Raw genomic sequence first — 13,433 nt, forward strand, 5'->3', positions numbered from 1 at the left:
CAAATCCAAAACCAAACCAAAAACACGACGATGATTTAGAACCAAAACAAGGGGGTCTGTTCACATCTATAATAAAAACACCTGTAGCTATGAGGTTTGTCTGCACTACATCAGGCATTAATTAGAAATTAGCATATATAAGAGAAACCGTCAAAATCCTGAATGGACAATTATAAACACTGTTAAGGCTATCCTGTCCACCTGTTCCTCATTGCTTTGAGTGCTGAGTTCAGTGGGCCAGCGACAGCCAGCAGTTCAGCGGGGATGCGGTTAGCATGCCAGCGGCCGGGATGCCGGCGGTCATGTGATCGACACCAGAATCCCGACTGCACTCTGAATCCCGGCCACAAACATCCCAAAGGTTAAGTATCGGAGTGACGGTTAGGGTTAGGGCCCGGGGGTGGGGGGCTTAGAGGCACTAGAGGGGGGTTTAGCCCTAGCCACCCCCGGTATCGTAGCCCTAGCCGCCAGCCCCCCCTACCCCCGAATCTTAGACATAGCCGCCACCCTAGACGGGTTAGGTTAGGGAGCAGGGGAGGAGTAGAATAATTACCCCGTCCCGTGTCAGCATTCTAATTGTCAGGATGCCGGTTTCGATCATGTGACTACCGGAATACCAACTGCCGATATAATATATCACACCCGTTCAGGGGAACAGATGAAGGTGTTCTTACTGACAGTGTGTTGGTAAGTTCTCCCCACTGATCCCAGCTTCTGTCACACACTGTAGTGGGGAGAGTGTGCAGGCACTGTCCAAGTACCATAAAGTCATGTTCACCCAAATGCATGGCATGCAGAACCCCCAGTTCTCTATGTCCACCTCCCTCAGGGGTGGGATTTACGGAATGGTCTCCGCTGGGCTACTGTTTTTTCGTCTCTGTCTCCGCTCCACTGGCAGTTTTGCAATGTTATGATGTCACATCCGCGATATTGGAGGGAACCGACACTCATGGAAGCCTCATCAGTGACCAGGGCCTGAGCAATGGTCAGCTGCACCAGCCCTTAGCGGTGCACCTGGGCAGCTGCGTCAGATACACCACAGTCCGCAACCACACTAATAATACCTAGGGTTGGACAATTACACAGATCAATAATCAGTCCATGACAGGAAAGCAAATTCAAATAATGTTTGTATTTAATTTAATTCATATTGTAATGTTGTATCTGCATCTTTATTGAATTATATTTTATATAGTGAATGTGAATTTAGTATTTATTAATTCCACTGTCCTGACACATACAGATGGTTTTATGTCAATTATACATCACTATATGGTATACAATAACGTTAGTCCCCATATGCCACTCTTCTCTCCTGGCACAATACTGCCATATTTGCTGCCTTTGGAGATCTGGGCAGTTCTTGTGATTCATCCAGTTCTGCAACCTTCTTGCCAGAATTTTACCCCTGTGTTTTGGGCGCAATTCCCCAGCATTCCCACCAGTACTAAACATACAAAACGTATATTTCTTGTAATAATCAATCAGCTTGCAACATGGAACATCGCTGGCTACTATGTGAGAGATATCCAGGGTAAATCAGGCGAGGGTGGAATTGTACAATACATAGCAGAAACTCATTAGCACGTACAAAGCTTCTCTAACATGACGTTACCCATTAATAATAAATTGCAGGAATACTTATGCATACCTTGCTTACCTTTGTTCTATCTGGTGTGCTAGATCCTGGCTAGCGGCCAGCGGCCTTCTATGTAAATGAGAGGAGGGAGGAAGGCTCAGCTAGCATTGCATGGTGTAAAAAGAAAGAAGACTCATTATACTGCAGCTCAGGGACCAAAAGATTCAAATGTCTTTCAGTAAGCTCGGATTGTGCACTGTTGCTGTAAACCCCTGATCCTGACTGTGCATTGCCAAGTGTTATGGGGTTCAGCTGATGCTTTGTAGCGGCAGATGGAGCTATACATACAGGGGTGTAAGTTCATACCAGGTGCCTGGAGGCGAGATAGAATGTGGTGCTCCGGCTTGCACATGTGGTGACATTATGTTGGCACATGCGCAGTATCATAGCTGAGGGGGCAAAGGAGGAAATAATTCACATTACGTCTCAGTGGCCTCTGGGATAGCCTGCTATTGGAGCCCCTGTCCTGGGGACTCGTCAATGGTACATCTGGGAGACTAACATTTCCTTATTGAAGGTAACTGCGGTGAAAAGGAATCTTTATAGAATAAATAAAACCCTAAAATTTTATTTTAACAATTACTGCACTTTCTTAAAAACAACTTCTGCTCTCTTTTCTTTCATCATATAATACACAACAGTAGAGCTGTAGCTCATTACAGTATATAAACACTTTAATGTGTCCCACTCTGCTGCTGCTATTACATATTCTAAGACTCTTCAGCTCAAGGCAACTACAAAGGGGGCTTATGAGCAAGGACAGCAGTCAGCAGTGACTGTAGCAGAGCACTATGAATGAGGGAAGAGAGATCTGTCCTTATTCAGTTACCCCTTCAGACTTTCCTTCTTGGTGCCCCCCTGACAGTTGTATCGCTGGAGGCCGGTGATTCCACTGTCTATATATTTCATCAGCAAACCGGATCTATCACCTTGCGGAACGGATTCCATTCTGCATGGATTAGTTATAAGCTTTTCCCGGTCTATGTAGAGTTGAACGCAAGCCAGATCTGCTGCATGTCTTGTGTGTATTCACACTGCCCCCGAGCCTAGCGCACGTATCTACAGCTGATTCAAAGTCTTTGGCGACTCAGCTGCTTCTCCGCTTGCAGCTCAATGGTGGTAATGTGTGTACGTATATGTAAGGAGGGGAATTACCTGTTTTCAGATGGATCTCTTGCGCCAAAGATAGGGCTGGTGAAATTGCGCACTAATAACGTTGACGGCTTGGGAACCAAGTATATGGAAAAGGAAGACTATAGTCTAATTTTTTTCAGTCCCTTAATGTTTAACGACCATTGATGAATTTCTATGGCAGGGAGAGTTCCTTCACTGTTCATAATGAACATAATACCATGTATTTCTTGCTAACTGTGACTGTCAGGGAGCCAGGCTGCTGACTCCGTGCTGACTGACAGTATGTGAGGCAGTTACACTATGGGAGACATTATTATTTGGTTGCACCATTTCTATACCAAGATACGAACGCCTTGGCAGCACGGTGACACTAAACTGGCCGGACAAGTGCTTATTTGGAATTTGATTATAAAATATATAGTTCTCTTCTCCAAAATGTGGATTACAGATCGTTTCATATTATTGTCAAAAAACGTATACAGTGCAAGTCTGTCCAAAGCAAAGCCCTGAGAGCAGCGGACTGATCCTGGGCTGGAAACATGATAGTCCTCTGTCTGTCTGCTTGGCGCGCTGCAAGTGTGGGCTTTGCCTCAGATACATGACTGAATTAAATTCAATTTACAGTAATTTCTTCTTGGCAGTTTTATTATGGGACCTATGCAGTGTTTGTATTGCTCTGAATGCCGTTCTTATAGTTTTAGTTCCTGTTGAAGACTCATGGCCACAGAATTAAAAGATCACATTGCGTCCTTTCTGTGTGTGAAGCTGATTTCTTAAGACAATCAGATCATCACAGAGCAAGTTAAGCTATTTGGTATCAATGGGGGTCATTCCGAGTTGTTCGCTCGTTATTTTTTTCTCGCAACGGAGCGATTAGTCGCTAATGCGCATGCGCAATGTCCGCAGTGCGACTGCGCCAAGTAAATTTGCTATGCAGTTAGGTATTTTACTCACGGCATTACAAGGTTTTTTCTTCGTTCTGGTGATCGTAATGTGATTGACAGGAAGTGGGTGTTTCTGGGCGGAAACAGGCCGTTTTATGGGTGTGTGTGAAAAAACGCTACAGTTTCTGGGAAAAACGCGGGAGTGGCTGGAGAAACGGAGGAGTGTCTGGGCGAACGCTGGGTGTGTTTGTGACGTCAAACCAGGAACGACGAGCACTGAACTGATCGCACTGGAAGAGTAAGTCACGAGCTACTCAGAAACTGCACAGAGAAGTCTTTTCGCAATATTGCAAATCTTTCGTTCGCAATTTTGAGAAGCTAAAATTCACTCCCAGTAGGCGGCGGCTTAGCGTGTGCAAAGCTGCTAAAAGCAGCTTGTGAGCGAACAACTCGGAATGACCCCCAATATGTGTTAAGGTGTATGTAAAGGTTCTGTATTACTCAGCCAAGTGTAACAAGGTGTACATGTAAAGGTTCCGTATTACTCAGCCAAGTGTAACAAGGTGTACATGTAAAGGTTCCGTATTACTCAGCTAATCTCAGCTAAGTGTAACAAGGTGTTCATGTAAAGGTTCCGTATTACTCAGCTAAGTGTAACAAGGTGTACATGTAAAGGTTCTGTATTACTCAGCCAAGTGTAACAAGGTGTACATGTAAAGGTTCCGTATTACTCAGCTAATCTCAGCTAAGTGTAACAAGGTGTACATGTAAAGGTTCCGTATTACTCAGCTAAGTGTAACAAGGTGTACATGTAAAGGTTCTGTATTACTCAGCCAAGTGTAACAAGGTGTACATGTAAAGGTTCTGTATTACTCAGCCAAGTGTAACAAGGTGTACATGTAAAGGTTCTGTATTACTCAGCCAAGTGTAACAAGGTGTACATGTAAAGGTTCTGTATTACTCAGCCAAGTGTAACAAGGTGTACATGTAAAGGTTCTGTATTACTCAGCCAAGTGTAACAAGGTGTACATGTAAAGGTTCCGTATTACTCAGCCAAGTGTAACTTGCTTACTGTATGTATCGATTCAGTTCAGCCCTTAATGACCCTTAAGTGCTTCCAAAGCCACTTTGGTAAGCAATGCAAGATCTGACCTCATCAACCTAAATGATATTTCATCCATGATCCATACTTTTTTTTTCTATTGTATCATTTGATCGCTAACCTCAAGAATTGCAAAACAATGGTCAATGGCTACATACATCAAAACTCCTTTTTCTTGAATAGGGGAATGAACGTTGTTTTCATGGAAATAAAATCCAGAGATTATCCCATATCTTAGGTTTTTGTTAAATATTTTATTTTTTACTGATGTAATTATGCAGTTACTGTAACAGAGTATTAGAATATGGTAATCATTGAGTGTTTTCATCAAATCTTTGCAGGAAACTAATATACCCGAGCAAACTCTGGTGACGGTGGTGAAGCCAGGACTGCCGACAACTGCTGACTTGTATCTACTTCCGCCTATAAATCAGCCCAAGAGAAGGAGAAGCATCCAGACTGACAAGGTAGAGCCCATAAATACTAAGCGAAGCCCTCACAGATCTGTCCACAATCCAGACAAGCTCCCACTCATCATAACTAAGGTGGTTTATGTGGCAGGTGGTGAATATGTAGAATAGAACCCACTAGAAAAGGGGTGTGGATTATTAGATCTACACTAAAAAGTTCTACAGTCAATAGGTCTACCACTAATGGTAGACATGCATTAGGTCGACAGGGTCAAAAGGTCAGCAAAGAATAGGTAGACAGTAGGAAAGGTCGACAGGGTCAAAAGGTCGACCATTTTTATTTGGCGGGGGTGTTATGTCACTTTTCTGCCACAAACAAGCTCCATTAGTGTACAACGTCCGCTCGCCATGCTTCGGGCAAGGTACTATTCCCAATCGTAGTCCACGTGGATGGAAAAGTAGGAAGAAGTTGAAAAAAATTAAAAAAACTTGTGTCTACCTTATGTGTGTCGACCATTTTAATGTCAACCTTTTGACTTTATCGACCTTTCGACCCTGTCGGTTTTTTGAATGGCCTTCCTTTTACATGTCGACCTTTTGGCTATGTCGACCTTTTGACCCTGTTGACCAAATGTATGTCTACCATTAGTGGTAGACCTATTGACTGTAGACCTTTTTAGTGTAGATCTATAGTCCGGATACCCTAGAAAAGTCAAGATTGATTGTTTCTTCCACGGCACTTACATGGTAAATGCAGGGATACTGTAGATGTGTGCTCCTAAAATTTCTGTTCATTTTGGGATTAACAGGAGCCTAAATGTTAGGGGAAAGATAATATTCTAAGATGAATAAATGAAGACTGTCCTTGATAAAGCAATCAGGAGCCTTGAGAGCTTCATCTATATGTCTCAAAATACGGTGCCACTCGTTGGAATGAACAAGCCACCAAGTCTAAAAATTGGGGTAACATGTAAGAGAGCAGTGTAGTACATTCTGGCATACTGGATAAGATTATACGGTAGGCAGTGTGTGTGAGCACCTCAGGGAATCTGCCACCTTGCACCAACCAACTAAATGCATCTGGATTTAAGATTATGCCACCGGTCCTGTGTCTGTGTTCAGTCTCTAATACTGTATATCACTTGAAACTGAACACTGGGCATCAGAGGAGCGTTTACTGAGCTGTGATTGTAGAAGTCCAATATAAGCTCCTCTGACCCCTTGTACACAGCCACATGTGATTGTGTCTGGGTGTGAGGGAAGTGGCTACAGACATTACTATTCCATTGTAGCTGAAAGAACTGTAAATCAATCAGGTGATAAGAGGCAGTAGCGGGGTACACCAATGAGAAAAGAGCATGTGGAGAATAATATGATGATGAGGGAGCATGTGTGAGAATAGCTGGTGGGCAGGGGGGCATGTGTGAGAATAGCTGGTGGGCAGAGGGGCATGTGTGAGAATAGCTGGTGGGCAGAGGGGCATGTGTGAAAATAGCTGGTGGGCATGTGTGAGAATAGCTGGTGAGCAGGGGGGCATGTGTAAGAAAAGATGGTGAGCAGGGGGGCATGTGTGAGAATAGCTGGTGGGCAGAGGGGCATGTGTGAGAATAGCTGGTGGGCAGGGGGGCATGTGTGAGAAAAGATGGTGGGCAGGGGGGCATGTGTAAGAAAAGATGGTGGACTGAGGGACATGTGAACGACAAGCTTGTGGACGGGGCAGGTGTGGGAAAAACTAGTGGGCAGCGTGGCACAGGTCAGAAAAATTAGAGGGCAACATGGCATGAATGAGACAAGCTTGTAGGTAGAGACACGTACTGTATGAGAATTTGCTGCGCAGAGCAGCATAGTAAGACGTGCAGACAAGACGAGTACAGGCTCTGCCGCCTTGGATGCAGACATACTGGACCCGGGTGTCTGGATCCAACGGCTAGCCACAGTTAGCTTCAGCTTATGCAGGATGAACGCTGCCTGGAAGCATTGCGAATCCGATGGTCACGATGGTGATCCAAGGCTGAGTCCTCAGACGCAGCACTCGGATCTCACAGGTGCATGCAGGAGGCCTCTATCTCCTACAGGCGCCCCCTGCTGTATTTAAATTCTAATCACACAGAATTGCACAGCCGCTTTGAGTGAACGCTGCACATGTTATAGACATAAGCCATTAATACTGTGCAGATTAGGGAGTAATATATGCATATTGTGTTTTCTCATTTATACAGTATACATTGTGAAATCTATTGTTAGTGAAGATTGGTTAAACGCTTGCTGTTGATAAAAGGCTGGATATATTTAAAGCTTTCTTTCTCCTGATCATATCATAATTATATGCTGATTGCATAGGGATGTGGAAATGATGTGGTTCCTTAGAAGTAGTAATACATCTCTCCTGCAATCATATTGTTGCAGGTAATTGTCTCCATATATCTGAATTAATGCTGCGCTTTACGGTCCTGTGTGACTGTCCTGATTTATTTTACAGCCTGGTGATAAGTATAAGTAAAGATATTCAATAGATAATAATTTCATCTTATTAGAATTGCATTGTTTTCCCTTACTATATATGCCTTGATCAATCCTATTTTGTACATTATAATGATAGGAGACAAATTCTAACACCAAGTTACTTGATCTTTTTGCATTGCTCCCTACGGGCCTTATTCAGGTTTGTTAGCAAATCGAAAAGCAAGCAGCTAGGCACGACCATACTACACTGCAGAGGAAGGGGGAGGGGGAAGTGGAGGGGGAAGGGGGTGGGGGGTTAACATGTGCAGAGGGAGTTAGATTTGGGTGGGGTGTGTTCAAACTGAAATCTAAATTGCAGTGTAAAATTAAAGCCCCCAGTATTTGCCCTGCACAGAAATAATATAACCCAGCCAAATCTAACTCTCTCTGCACATGTTACATCTGTCTCACTGCAGTGCAGATTGGTTTTGCCCAGTTGCTTGCTTTTTTGGTTTGCTAATAAACCTGAATAAGGCCCTACATGTGAAAAACTGAGAATTCTACCACATTACCTATTTACTTCATGGGACACAACAACCAGCTACATAAAACAAGAGAATTTCCCTCAACAGTGTTGTCAGTGTGGCAGACAAAGCTACACCAGGCATATACATACATTGGGGCAGATGTATTAACCTGGAGAAGGCATAAAGAAGTGATAAACCAGTGGCAAGTGCAACCAGCCAATCGGCTCCTAACTGTTAATTTACATATTGGAGCTGATTGGCTGGTGCATTTATCACCTTGAACTTATCACTGGTTTATCACTTCCTTATACCTTCTCCAGGATAATACATCTGCCCCTATATATGGATGTCCGGTGATCGGGATGCCAGCAGTTAGAAGGCTGACAGCAGCATCCCAATGTACTTACCCTCTCCATGTAACCCCCTAACCCCAACCCTTCCTACTTGAAGATTAACCCTAACTCTCACCCTTAGTGCCTAGACCACCCCTCCCCTTGGCCTAACCCTAATGGTCCCATGGCATAGTTACTATAGGGATGTCAGCGTCTGCATCTTGAGTGATGTCGGGATTGCAGCACCGGTGTACTGGCTGCCTGTTGGGATTACAGCGCCGGGATTTCGACTGCCAGCATCCTGACCGCAGGGTACTTGTCTGATGTTCTACTTATCTATAGGGCTTCTATGGGTCCTAATATTCCCATGACGTGCTCTTTCTTTCTATCCCATATTTTGACTCAAAGGGTGGAATTGAATTGTTTAATCACGCCCGATCACCCATCTAAAGTGACAGGAGATCATGGGGCGATATTCAATTGTCCCCCATTTTCGCGCTCATCTTGCCCATATCAGTTGGGTTTAGCCACGTAAAGCCGCAAAATCAGACTAAACGAATGGGCGCAAATGCTCAAAGTCCTGCTGTGCGCCCAAACGGGTCACTTTTCGTGCATTTCAGGGCTAGCGAGTTGAAATTAAGTTCTCACGCCTGCCGGCGGAAACATTTGAACAGCTGCCGGCGGGGGCGCGGAGACCCGCAAAAACATTTCAGTGCCGCCTATAATACTTTTTTTGTCATAAATAACAGAACTCAAATTAACTAGATAAGTTAGAATAGGGTGCTGTACTGAGGGAGACAGTGGCTTAGGTAAGTGGAGGGTGAGCGAGAAATGTATGTGGGTGTGTGTGTGTGTGTGTGTGTGTGTGTGTGTATATATATGGTGGGTGTGTGTGTGTGTCTATATGTGTGAATTGTGTGTGTGTGTGCGCACGCTTTATGGACGCTACTACTGGGGGGGGCATTACATGTAAGGATGCTACTACTACAGGGGGGGCATTACGTATAAGGACGCTACTACTGTGGGGCATTACGTATAACGACGCTAGTTCTGGGGGGGCATTACGTATAAGGACGATACTACTACTGGGGGGGCATTATGTATAAGGATGGTACTACTACTGGAGGGGGCATTACGTATAAGGACGCTGCTACTACTACTGGAGGGGGCATTACATATAAGGATGCGTCTGCTACTGGGGGTGCACTACATATAAGGACGCTACTACTACTGGGGGGGGCATTATGTATAAGGATGCTACTAATACTGGGGGGGAATTATGTATAAGGACGCTACTACTACTGGGGTGCATTACATATAAGAACGCTACTACTACGGGTGGGGCATTACGTATAAGATGAATAAGATTGTGCCACATTGTGGCATAATTTTAAATGGGGGTACTATTGTGTGGCCATGCCCCTTACTTGTGAGACCACACTCCTTTTCTCGGCGCGCGCCAAAGGAATATGGGAGGGCGCAAATTTATAGTTTGCAGGGGGGGGGCGCCGAACACCCTAGCACCGGCCCTGCCATGACCCATTGAGATATTTCTTATGTTGGGTCAAAGAAAACATTATCACTATCAGATAAGAGTACTTCATGTAACCTACCGTGTTCTTATTAATAATAATAATAATAATAATAATAATAATAATAATATAAAACAACCTCTGAATTCTTAAATGACACAGTTACTGTATATGATTGTAGAGCAGTGACATATGTGTGATGTTATTGGTGTTTAGTATCAGTGCTGACTTTTTGCTACATCATTCTGTTGTTAGTAATATATGTCTGGTGTTTTGTTTATAGAGGAGAGCTGTGATAAAGCAGGCTTTGAGCGCACATAATATAACTTTCTTCCTGAGAGGTGGATTCTGGGTCCTAGTGACACTAAGTGACGCAGAGTCGGGTAAGTTATTCCCTTGTCTTTCTTCTGTAATGATATAATATATAAGGCAGGCACAGATTACTGTATGAGCGCTAAAAGCATCAAACGGTTTCCTGATGCCGGGTGGGTGTCCTCCTTAATAGGCTGTAATTCTCCTCTAGCTAATAGTTCACATTTATAATAAGAGTTAGGAAGTTTTTGCAAACAGTCAGTGACACATATAAAGGAGAACTTATTGCAACACTTACTAATATATAGATCTGCCCGGGCAGTGCCAGATTAAGGTCCACATGGGCCTGGAGCTGAAATTTACGAAAGGCCTATCTTATGCCACTGCAAGGGATGTGAAAAACGCTGTGGGGGTATGACTCGTAATTTGGGGTGTGTGGTTGATATTGTGAGGTTCTGCACAGGGGGTGTGGCCTGTGCCATGGGGTGTGACTAGCGACTGCCTTGAAAAACCTCAATCTCCCTCACTTCTTCCCTTATATAGACAGTGTAATGTGAGAATCTACAAATGGACAAAGGTTAACATGACTGTAATATGAAAAATAGCGCTTTGTGATGACTTAAATGTGAAACCTCTCAATGAAAGAGGCTACGGGTTATTTAGTGATGTCATAAATGAGAAATCGTTCTATATGAAAAAAAAAAAACTTTACCTTTCTAATAATAGCTAAACTAAGAAGATATACGTATCAGGAATTATGGATAGATGGTGTGGGGTTGGAGAAAGGGTGTCGCATGGACAGGGCAGAACAGGGGGAAGACATAGTGGCTACATCTGTACACGAATGCGTCTGAATGTGCGAAGATTGAGACACTCATTGTCACACACATTGTCCCCCCACTGGAATAAAATAAAACACATTTGCACCTACAAAGAAAAAAAAAAAACTTACAGGAAATAACACTGTCCCCACTACAGGAAAAAAAACAAACATATTGCTGCCCATAGGAGAAAAATAAAACACATTGGTCCCTACAGGAAAAAATAAAACAAAAAACATATTGGCCTAAATAGGAATAAATAAAAAACATTGTCCCCCTACAGGTAAAATAAAACACATTGAACCCCAAAGGGGGTAAACAAAAGGAAAAACACATTGGCCCCACACTCCCTCCCTGGCGGCCTGCGCTCTATCACACTCACACAATCCTTTCCCAGGCGGCCTGCGCTCTATCACACTCGCACACTCCCTCTTCCGGCGGCCTGTGCTCTTTCACACTCATACACTTCCTCCCCCGGCGGTCTGCTCTCTATCACATGCACACACTCCCTCCCAGGCGGCCTGCGCTCTATCACACTCACACACTTCCTGCTCCCGCGGCCTGCGCTCTATCACACTCACACACTTCCTGCCCCCACTTCCTGCGCTCTATCACACTCACACACTCCCTCCTCTGGCGGCCTGCGCTCTTTCACACTCACACACTCCCTCCCCCGGCGGCCTGCGCTCTGTCACACTCACACACTCCCTCCAGGCAGCCTGCGCTCTATCACACTCACACACTTCCTGCCCCCCGCGGCCTGCGCTCTATCACACTCACACACTTCCTGCCCCCGCGGCCTACGATCTATCACACTCACACACTGCCTCCCCCGGCAGCTTGCGCTCTATCACACTCACACACTCCCTCCCAGGCGGCCTGCACTCTATCACACTCACACACTTCCTCACCCTTGCGCTATATTAAACTCTACTCCCTGCAGAAGCTCACAATCAAGACACACACAGACACACATATAGAAGTTAACATGGAAGTCACATACACACAAAGAAGTTCACACACAAACACACTGTTCCCTCCACTCACTCTTCCTTAAATGTCACTACAGTAGAGTGCAGTCTCACAGACTAAGCCGGCTCTGGATGTGCAGCATTTTCTCCTTTCCCTCTCACAGCATGGATGTGAGCAGCAGCCTGAGTGCCATGTAGCTCCACCCCCTGAGTCCCGTGTAGCTCTGCCCCCAGAGTTCAGTGTAGCTCCGCCCCCAGAGTACCGTGTATCCCTGACCCCGACTGAGTTCCTGTATCCACTGCGGCCCTGCCAGAGCGAGCGGCTCCTGGAAGCGCGGGTGTGACTGCCTGCTGACACTGCTGTAGCAGGTGGAAAAAAGTCCCCTGGCTGCAGAAGCAGCAAAGCAGATCCTGTGGGCCTATTTTGATGGGGGGCCTGGAGCTGAAGCTCCACCCGCCCCATTGTTAATCCGGCCCTGTGCCGGGGGGTGAACAAGGCATCACTGGCCCCCATAGCAAGAAGTAGATAGGGTCTCAGTCATGACACTTTCATCTCCTGGGCCTCCCTCTCTGCACCCATGGTACTTACCCCACTGGTAATGTCATTCCTCTTGCTTTAATCCGGTTTTCATTTATGTGGGACATTTGTAAGTCCATCTGTCCCATACAGTTGTATCCAAATATTTTATTGTTTATTATCATAAGTACTAGCTGTGACTTAGTAATTCATTTTTTCTCTAGCATCCATAAGGGATATTGGAGGAAACTAGTACGATGGGGTATAGATGGGGTCCAAAGGAGCCAGTGCACTTTAAATTTCTTCACTGGGTGTGCTGGCTCCTCCCCTCTATGCCTCCTCCCACAGGCAGTTTAGAAAAAAGTGCCCTCAGGAGAGGATGCACATCTCTGCAGCTCCAGAAAGTTTTCTTCAGTTTCTTTTAAACTTTAATTTTTTTCGGTATGCAGTCTGGGCAACAGCATATCTGCGCCATGGGAGTTACGGGAGGCGGTCACCGGCCTTGCGAGGTGCAGAGCCGCTTCCCCGCTGTAGGACCACCGTCCTGAGCGGTTGTTGTTCAGCGGGGCACTGCGCCTTGGCTTTCACAGCCACAGCACGCCACACACCCCTAACACTGCCTGAAGGTGACATCGGTGGTGAGTACAAACCGGGGACCCCACTAGGGGGGTCCCTGGTTCAAAGTGCGGCTGACCACGGGCGCGATGTACCCTCCCTGGGGGATCCCGAAAGGATCTCCCGTGTGTACACTGGCACAAACCTGCTTAACTAAGCACTTGTGTGAGGTTTTAAGCTTATTTGGAGACTTTG

The 13,433-nt window shown here is 45.3% G+C and overlaps 1 protein-coding gene across 4 annotated transcripts in view; it reads left to right on the forward strand.

Annotated features, from left to right (window-relative positions):
• Positions 1 to 13,433, forward strand: part of SORCS2 (sortilin related VPS10 domain containing receptor 2) — a 1,363,792-nt gene that overhangs the window by 1,332,529 nt on the left and 17,830 nt on the right. For all 4 annotated transcript variants that reach the window (XM_063923915.1, XM_063923923.1, XM_063923934.1 and 1 more), the window contains 2 exons: positions 5,101 to 5,226; positions 10,286 to 10,385. In XM_063923915.1, the coding sequence (XP_063779985.1) occupies positions 5,101 to 5,226; positions 10,286 to 10,385 (226 nt within the window). The remainder of the gene's footprint in view (positions 1 to 5,100; positions 5,227 to 10,285; positions 10,386 to 13,433) is intronic.

Source organism: Pseudophryne corroboree, chromosome 1, assembly GCF_028390025.1.
Source record: "Pseudophryne corroboree isolate aPseCor3 chromosome 1, aPseCor3.hap2, whole genome shotgun sequence".
In the NCBI taxonomy this organism is placed as follows: Eukaryota; Metazoa; Chordata; class Amphibia; order Anura; family Myobatrachidae; genus Pseudophryne; species Pseudophryne corroboree.